This window comes from Wasmannia auropunctata, unplaced genomic scaffold, assembly GCF_000956235.1.
Source record: "Wasmannia auropunctata unplaced genomic scaffold, wasmannia.A_1.0 LD334844.1, whole genome shotgun sequence".
Classification (NCBI taxonomy): domain Eukaryota; kingdom Metazoa; phylum Arthropoda; class Insecta; order Hymenoptera; family Formicidae; genus Wasmannia; species Wasmannia auropunctata.
In genome coordinates this window covers 44,989-54,692 of record NW_012028046.1, presented here as the reverse complement: position 1 = coordinate 54,692, position 9,704 = coordinate 44,989, and the positions used below count along the sequence as shown (strand labels likewise).

The 9,704-nt window shown below is 32.1% G+C and overlaps 1 protein-coding gene across 7 annotated transcripts in view; it reads left to right on the top strand.

Annotated features, from left to right (window-relative positions):
• LOC105457976 (histone deacetylase 4) overlaps positions 1-9,704 on the top strand; it is a 147,851-nt gene that overhangs the window by 94,375 nt on the left and 43,772 nt on the right. For 5 of the 7 annotated variants that reach the window (XM_011702966.1, XM_011702969.1, XM_011702971.1 and 2 more), the window contains one exon: positions 6,667-6,726. In XM_011702966.1, coding sequence (XP_011701268.1) covers positions 6,667-6,726 — 60 coding nt within the window. Of the gene's footprint in view, positions 1-6,666; positions 6,727-9,704 lie in introns of those variants that run through there. The other 2 variants (XM_011702968.1, XM_011702973.1) reach the window with 2 other exon arrangements.

Genomic DNA, 9,704 nt, shown 5'->3' with positions numbered 1-9,704 from the left:
GAAATTTGTAAAAATGATAGCATTTGAAAAAAAAATTTTTGCCCTACAAATTAAAAAATTTTTTTTAATAACAAATTGAATGTTTGTTGTAAAATCATGATTTTAGTTCACGCCATGCGTTAAAGTATTAGGATCAAGAGAAAAAAAGAATTAAGTCGTTATCTTAATTCGTTTTTTCGTAATTACTTCCGTCAGCTCGAAAAACATGCCACATTCGATCGCCACTTGGAGGCATTAAAATACATTTTTATATAAATAAAAAATATTTTTTTTGCTGTTCACATAATATATAAGTTTATGCAAAAACCCGCGTGTTACTGTATATAATAGATTTCCTTAAAAAGATTCATGAAACAAGGGCTAATTTTACGGCTGGCAAAGGTAAAATCCCTTTTAATCGCTGGTGCACATCAAGCTGATGATATATATAAGCCGAATTCGCTATTATTTAAGCAATAGCCATTATTTTTTGCTTGCTATCAAATTATTTTTTTACTATTATTTCTATTTTTAATGTTTTTAGCAATAATTTATGTAAATGTAAAGGTTATAAATATGCGATAAAAATTTTTTTTTACTTTACTGTCTATAATCTATTTTACTTATCTATTTGCAATAGGTATATTAATTTACCTATTTTCTTTTCTGATTGTGAAAGATCTTACTATAGATAGGCATAGAGACATAGCGTTTCTTTTGATTAAATTAAAGGATGATTTTTATGACATATACTTCAATTATGCAACTTTCTTTTCATTAATCAGTTGCATAATTTTTATTAATTATCTTTTCTTAATCGTTCGTGATTCTTCAAGGTTCAAAGTTCAGCTTCAAAATTCGAAGTTCTCACAATGAGTTTTCTCTGTCGAAGCTATACGATATGACATCAAATGCAAATAATGCCATGATTACCGCTCGATTGGTATCGCCATCCATGATATGGATATTACACACTTTAGCAAATAACGCTCGATAATTCATCCGATACTTCAATCTTGTAATTCCATTCGCAAATATATGTCGCCGTATGTCTAAACTGCGGTTGTGCAGTTTGTCCAGTACTCTTTGACGCTGGAGCTTTCCTGGATGGAAGAATGGAAACGCACGCGTAAGATTACGGCGCGATGCACGAAAGCAAAGAGAGAGAACTAACGGGGCGGCGGAGGGGCCCTCTTCCTCGAGATTAACCTTGGACTTGACTCGAAGGAATGCACCGTGCAGTGACCTCCGCTCGCAGCCTCGTACGCTCGCTCGCTCGCTCGCTCGCTCCCTCGCGCCCTCGCTTGTTCTCACTAACTCGCACGGCGCGGCGCTCACCTTCCTTCCCTCCGTCGCGGTTGGCCTATTTCGTTTCACCGTAGGCGTTGCAGCTTGCCGGTCGATGCATTCTTTCGCCAGCTCTCCAATCTTTCCAAGCGATTTCAGTATCGTCACCAAAAAATCCCGGGACGGAAGTTACGACAGGCAGTCGGCCTTTTCCGCATGTTGGTATATCGGATACTTTTGAATGACAAGTTCTCCTAGATAATAGTGAATTTCTATTTATGTGTGTTTTTACACAATATATATAGGATTTATTTTCAATAACGCAATATCACGAATTACAATCGATGAAGCATAATTCTTAATCAGAAAATAAAGATTACATCTCTTGACTGGAAATTGTTGATATCTTCTTGAAAATAACTAAAAATAAGTACATTTGATTACGATAATGATAACTTCACAATAATATCATTATCGCATCGCCAACACGAAATTTAATTCCAGCGAAAAAAAAAATAAAGAATCAAAGTTTTATTAATACTTTATAAAAAGTTGAAGCGTTAGTAAGGATTATTGAATATTGTTTGAATAAAAAAACATTATTTTCTAAGATTTTAATTTTCTATAAACTTAACAATTAAAAAATTTAAAAATATTTCCAAGAAAATATAGCGGTTATAAAAGTAATGAGAGAGAGAGAGAGAGGGGGGGGGGGAGAACTTCTTATAAACATAAATTAATTAATTATCAAAGATAAAAGAGTGTAGAAAGTTCGTGGCTGTCTTTTGAATTAAATACATTATCAAATATATGTTTATGCATCGTGCTTGTTATGTAAAAGTTTTATTTAGAAATGTATAAGAATATTTATTTAAAAATGTTTGAGAATCTTTGGAAGGACGTAGCATGATTGTAAGAGCCTTTAATAAATCTTCATTAGCAATCGCAGTCAGAGCTAGTAAAATTTGATCGATCTCCCACTGGATCACAGGTTCAGACGATCATCTCGTTTCACACTACAGCTACTGTGTTTAGTAGTATGATAAATAGAGATGATCGTTTGATCCTATGATCCAATGAGAGATCGATCAAATTTTACTAGCTCCGACTGCGATTTTATAGAACCGAGCGAAGACATGATAAAAATTCGATAAGTTGTAGCCACGCAATTTTATTGTTAGTCAAAGAATCAGTTACGATTCGTCTTTTGGGGTGGTATATAATCATCATCAGTCAGGACTAGTGGGCGTTTAAAAAGAATGCTTTTATTGTAAATTTTTAGAGTCTGATTTTACTTTATTACGAATGACAAAAGGAACGCGGACACAATTGGCTTTCTCGCAACTTACCGATTCTCTCATGTTTAAAATCACCGAGGTATCTGTCGAGATTGACGGAGGGGATATACACGTAAGCACATGCACATGCTTGCGGCGGAGAACAGCAACGATTATTATCAAAATTTATTGGCTCTTTGCCTCGATAGAGTCATCGTTCTATAAATACGTCGTAACAAAAGTGAATACGTGTGGCTTATACTATATTCGTCGTAACTTGTAAAATCATTAGGTTATCCATGTAATCTTAAATACCGTGTTACATCATCAAAAGTTATTTATACTTTATAAAATGTTTTATATCTTTCTCTTTTATGTGAGATTTTACGTCAAGTCTAATTTTATATTTGCTTTATTAAAATTCATAAAGAATTTAATGTCTTATATTCAAAGAAATTTCACGCTAAAAGGTTACAAAAAAAAATATTGGGAATGATATTTTAAGACTATCTTCGATATCAATATTTATTAATTTTTTCAATTCATCAAAATTTTCAGAATTTTTTTTAGAAATATTTTATAAATTGTAAATAAGTCTCGTAAAAAAGTAAAATATAAATTAAAAGCTGAAATAATTTTCATAAATTAAATTACAACACAAGTAACAGATTAAAATATCATATTTTTCAATTGGTTTAACAGAAATTTTCTTTAATATTTAATTGAAAAAATTTGGTATTGAACGTTAGTAAGGTATACAGTGAAGTTTTTTTAAATATTTTTTTTATCGTACAATCAACATTTAAAATATTATTCAAGACACTATTTTATAATCTTATATAGATTTCGATATATTCATTGTTTCTCAGAATACGGAGCTTTGAAAGATGGTTGCATTATTCAATCTTCGTTTTGCCGCGTAATCGCAAAGTATGCAAGTTATTCAGGTATAACAAGCCATAGCCGATAAAACGGTGATTAATCTTCAATAATAATAGATCAGAGGCATACGCGATACTAAGGTCATCGCGATGACTGTGCCGACACTCGTCGAACTATTGCGGCCTTCGTCTGAAAATAGACCGGGTGACTTTGTGATTATGATACATACACGTGGACTCGATCCGAATGATGAACAAAAGAAGCACCACGACGACGATCGATAAATCGTCAGAGTGATATGTCTGGTATCAAGTAACTGATAAGAACATCTTTTAAACATACTCGCGGTTCATATCGATCGATTTTTTTTTAAATTATCTACTGTTGTATGCGAGTGTAGATATAGTATATCGGAGATGAATTTAATTGATATTAAAAAAAAAACAACATAATTTATTTTCCAAACAAATATAAACCACCCGATTCAATGTGGATTCAATGGAGCTACAATTTTCCAGTATCTAAAATGAAATAAGTAGGTTTTTTCATCGCTCAAGAATAGAGTCTTCGATCAATCTTTTCTTGATATATATGACATGATGAAAATAGAATCTTTTATGTGGCGCAGTTACTAAATATTTCAGATCCAATTAAATAATGTATTCTTATTTTTCTTTAATTTAATTGTTATTTTTTGCGCAAAATTTAGAATATTTTTTTAAACATTATAAAAATATAAAAACTTTTGAATATGAATTTGAGAAACGATATTGAATATTAGGGTGCGTTTCCACTGAGCGCGTCACGCGTCGCGTCATCCGTCGCGTCACGGATTAATCAACCAAATTATCCCATTTTATTGCATCATTTGCCGCGCGACTCCTTGCACAACGCATCGATTAGGTTACTCGACATTCTAAAGATAAAAGAATCTTTGTATGAAATCGCGGATCGCGCGGTAAATTACGTAATAAAATGGGATATTTTGATTGGTCAATTTAGATGACGCGACGCGTGACGCGCTCAGTGGGAACGTATTCTTATTATAAATTTTTTTTGAAGGAGCTAAAAAATTAGCTATAACGAAACTATTACTATATAAAAAATGAACCATTCTAGGACATTGTCAAGCCAACAAATAAAAAGATTTATTTTGACAACAAATCTAGTCAACAAACACGAGTGAAGATAATGCGTCTGATGAGACAAAAGGAGAAAAAGACTTTGCTTAGATAATTACGTAATTAAAAATGATTCGAAAATAGTCCAAATTATTCAAAAATGTTTTTAAATTAATCAATAACGGACTATATATGATAAGAAACCGGTAGTTATTGCATCTTAAGGGAGATTTTATCTTTGCCGGCCGTAAAATTAGCCCTCATTGTTTCATGAATTGTTTTAAGGAAATCTATTATATACAGTAAAACGCGGGTTTTTGCATAAACTTACATATTATTTGAACAGCAAAAAAAATATTTTTTATTTATATAAAAATGTATTTTAATGCCACCAAGTGGTAATTGAATGTGGCATGTTTTTCGAACTGACGAAAGTAATTTCGAAAAAACGAATTAAGATATGGACTCGATTCTTTTTTCCTCTTGATCCTAATACTTTAACGCATGGCGTGAACTAAAATGTTGTCAATTGCTTGAAATGTGTAAAAATGATAGCATTTGAAAAAAAAATTTTTTATCTACAAATTTTTTAAATTTTTATTAATAACAAATTGAATGTTTGTTGTAAAATCATGATTTTAGTTCACGCCATGCGTTAATTAGGATTAAGAGGAAAAAAGAATCAAGTCGATATTTTAATTCGTTTTTTCGTAATTACTTCCGTCAGCTCGAAAAACATGCCACATTCAATCACCACTTGGTGGCATTAAAATACTTTTTTATAAAAATAAAAAATATTTTTTTTGCTGTTTAAATAATATATAAATTTATGCAAAAACCCGCGTTTTACTTGTATATAATAGATTTCCTTAAAAAAATTCATGAAATAAGAGCTAATTTTACGGTCGGCAAAGGTTGAAACTCCCCTCAAACCGCAACACTAAGACTCGCTATTTACTGACTTACTCGTCGTCGTTTGAAATCTGAAAATGACGCGACGTCACCTTGCGGTAAGTGAGCCGTTTTGGATAAAACGTAAAGGAAAACGAAAAGGAGAGGTGGTGTGTCTTATCTAATCGCAAGGCAGCTCGACTTGCGACTAGCGCGCTCAAGATTAGCACAGTGTACGGCTCACAATGCATCTCGCAGTCAATTTTTTTCTCACGCTCAAAAAATATTTTATAAAATACGTTTAGATAAAAATTTAATCATTAATTTTTTACAAATTTTGTAAAAAATAGAGATTAGGAAGCTGTGCATTAGAAATTCTAAAATAAATATAAAAGAAAAATTTATAACTTTGATATAAATTAATTTATTGTGAGTTTTGCATTTTTCACGAATTTGTTCTAATTTATGTATCGTATGAAAATTATTAACATTTAATTTTCAAATCAATTTTAGTATTATAGCTTTCTGGAATAGAATTTCAAGGATATGAAAAAGCTTTGTTGAAATTTTCTTTTCTGCCTTTAGTTATCGCCTTATTTTGTTTATTAATTTCCATTCTATGACAGAGTGTAAAAAATAACATAGAAAAACTATTTTATTTAAATGGAAAATTATATATTTTACATCTATGAAAATCCATTTAAGATAATTTAAAATTTACTTAGTTTTATAAAATTTACACAAAAAAATTATTGAAAATTCATTTTTAGTAATATCTTACAATTAGATATACAACCAAGGATAGACAACCAAGGATCCGGTCTCGATTCTTATCAAACACTGTTGTATTATCGAGATCCGACTCTATATTCGATTATCTGTGCATACGTGAAAGATGAAATAAAAATCGTTTAAAATTGCAGGAATTTACGATCAAAGATAACTCGATCAGTCGTAATAGGAGTGTGCGACGCCGATAGTATTATCAATCGTGATATAATAAATCACGATAGTTCGATCCAGCTCAGGGCATCTCTTTTCGTGTCTCAGATAAGCTGTCAATCACCATCCGCCATTATTTATCCATAGCACACTTCTCACGCGCATTGCAACATTTATTTGCAGATTAGTGTGTAAATTGCGTTTGAAGATTCAACGAGCTAAAATTGTTCCATTGTTTTTCTTGCATGTAATCGTTGATTTTATAAGACGTTTGTAATTTGTTTCAGAAGACGTGGGCTATAGAAGTGTCGAAATCACGTCCGCTTTCACGCATCTGCCTCAGAAGGGTGAGCATCTTTGCTATTTATATCTGTAAAAGTTCTCTTTTTCTTACAGACGGGTTAATTATAATTACACTGTGTCACAAAAAAATTTTTTCTCTCCGAAGTGCGACCATATGTTTTCCGAAGATATTTTCGCGTTGAACACGATGCTGTTTGATGAATTCGCCTAGCACGTCGGGATGTTGAGTAAATTGGAATGAAAGTGGCCAAAGTAAAGTTCTTTAACCACTTTGGCCATTTTCATTCGTATGGTCGCACTTCGAAGAGAGAAAAAAGTGTTTTTTTTTTTTTGTAACACAGTGTATAAATTCTAGAAGTATAAAATTCAAACAGCGATAATTTGATGAAAAAATTCATACGGTCAGAAACCAAAATTCGTTTAAAAGTTCTTGAATGATACTTTCAGATGCCGTTGAATTCATTTAGAAGCCAGTTTCCGTTTTGCCGTAAGAAAAAGTGGCCAAAAAGGCCAATTTTTGCATTTGGAAAAAACCTGCTTACTGCCGTAATGAATTTTTATATCAAAATTCAGCCAACTTGACTGGGACCCCATTTCCATATGAAATGTGCGGGATCCTTTATAGGGTTACAATGGCATCATGAAATTTATTATTTAACCTTGAAAACATCCACTTCAACCCTCTAGGGGGGTGGGAACACAGGGGGTGTTGAAAATCTTAAGTGACACGTGGGGTCGAGTGAGAACTCGTTTGAAAAGGCTTTTCGAGACGAGAAGAACGCGGAATCGTTGCCTTTACGATTTTTTTTGCAGAGTTATGCTCATTTGAACATTGGTGTTATTTAGCGCTAGGGATGATCCACGGCGAGGACGTGAAGAAGACAAGGCTTCGCGCATGTTCTGTAGAGTTCTGAGTGGATAAAAGTGGAAAAGCGTGTGTGAGGAATATGCGCAAAACTTTATCTTCTTCGCCGTGGACCTCGCTAGCGCTAAATAACATCAATGTTCTGCAAATATGCATAACTTTGCGAAAAATATCGTAGAGATCTCAATGTTCTCGCGTCCTTCTCGAAAAGCCTTTTCAAATGAACCCTCACTCAACATATTTAAGATTTTCAACCCCCCTCTTCGCCCGTCCCCCTTGGAGAGTTAAAGTGGGTGTTTTCAAGATTAAATGACAGATTTTACGATACCGTTGTAATCCTATAAATTTCAATCCAATATATCGAACCATTCAGAAATTATTTAGGTATATTTATATATATATATTATACATAGATATGCAAAATCATAATTTAGAAAAAAATTATCTGGATTTTTTGATTTTCTGTTATTCTTAGAATTTATATAATTTTTATTAGCCGAAAATAGTGTAAATGTAACTTCTCAAAATGCACGCATGCAATATATTTCGAAGCTAGACTAAAATTCAAAGCGGACTGTAAGTTTAATTCATTCCCAAACACACGTCTGTAATTTTGAATTTACGATCGTTTCTATACAAGACATTTATGATGTAGCCGTGGATAAAAAAAGGAAATAGCGAGAACAGATTTTGGGAACACAAATGTTATTTTCAAGTCGTAGTAACTGGTATAACTGGTATAACCTGTATAATCTTAGTCGATGTAAGAGGTGGAAAGCGGAATATTACTGTTCGCGTATTTATAAATTTGATGAATTATTATTCGATCATTGTTTTAATGGTCACAATGATTAATTTTCTATTTTTTATTTGGTATAAATAAAAATGTTTACTAAACAATAAATAACATATATTTTTGTTCTTATGCGTACATGTAAATAATCTCTAAAATTTTATTTATAACTGCTGTCTCATAATATATATTTTTAAACACACACACAAAGGATATCCCAGACTTATCATACCAACTGCTAATGATAGATTGCTAATGATAGATAATGGTAGATTTTTTATGATATTTAGGAAATAATATCAAAATGTGACTACAATAATTTTCAAATGGAAAAATGGTTTAAAGATGGCCAGTCAGATTTAAAATTTTTGCGCGTTTAGGTCCATTGCATAATAAGAGGACCTCTGCCAAGCCAGCAGGTTCGAATGAGCAAAATTAAATCGCACCTATTAAATTTTTTAGTACTCATTTTGTACTAATTTGTACCACCAATAAATATTTTATACCCCGTGCCGTTTTGAAAAAAAAAAAAAACATGACGGTGCTAACTTTATATTAAACTAGTAGAACCACATTAAAATAAATAAAAAAAAAAAAGAAAGGTAGAAATGCAAAGAATTGAATTTATACTAATTTGTACCATCAAAAAAAAGTTAATATATTGATTCATGCATAGATTACTGATACACACGTTACATTTGTGTATTCAATTGAAAATCGCCATATTGATGAGGAAATGTCCGTGCATGCGCGTTAACTGTCAAGTTAAAGTTAGATTTGATTTAATTTGATTAGAGTTATATTTATGATTAGAGTACTTAAAAGAGAGTTGTGTAGATAATTTCAGACAGAAAAAATATTGTGGTGGGAAATATGCGCTTTACACGATTAACACGCATGCGTGGACACTTTCTCATCAATATGGCGACATTCAATTGGAGATAAGAATTCTGTGGTGGGAGATAGGACATTAACAATCTATATATCTATGGATTCATCCCTCACGAAACAAGCCCCAATTGAAATTAACTTTAATGGCCACAAGAGTCAAGTACGCCACGAGAATCGGGCGAATCAGTCGCTACTCCCACATTCGAAGCGCTATAATTTGTACCACCAAAGTGTAAAGTTTCAGATTGTATGCTCCCGCTGTTCTTTTGAAAACTACCCCCGATTTCTATTAAGGGGTTATACCACCTTGACCGCCTAAAAATCAATCGGTAACTTTGGGAATTTTTTTTAGGAAAACAATAAAAGTAACAAAAAATTCGTTTTAAGGTTTTAATAATACAAGTTTTTAGAAGTAAAAATATTTTTTTATTTATTTTTTTAACAAAATGGCGACGCTGAAGTCAATTTACTAA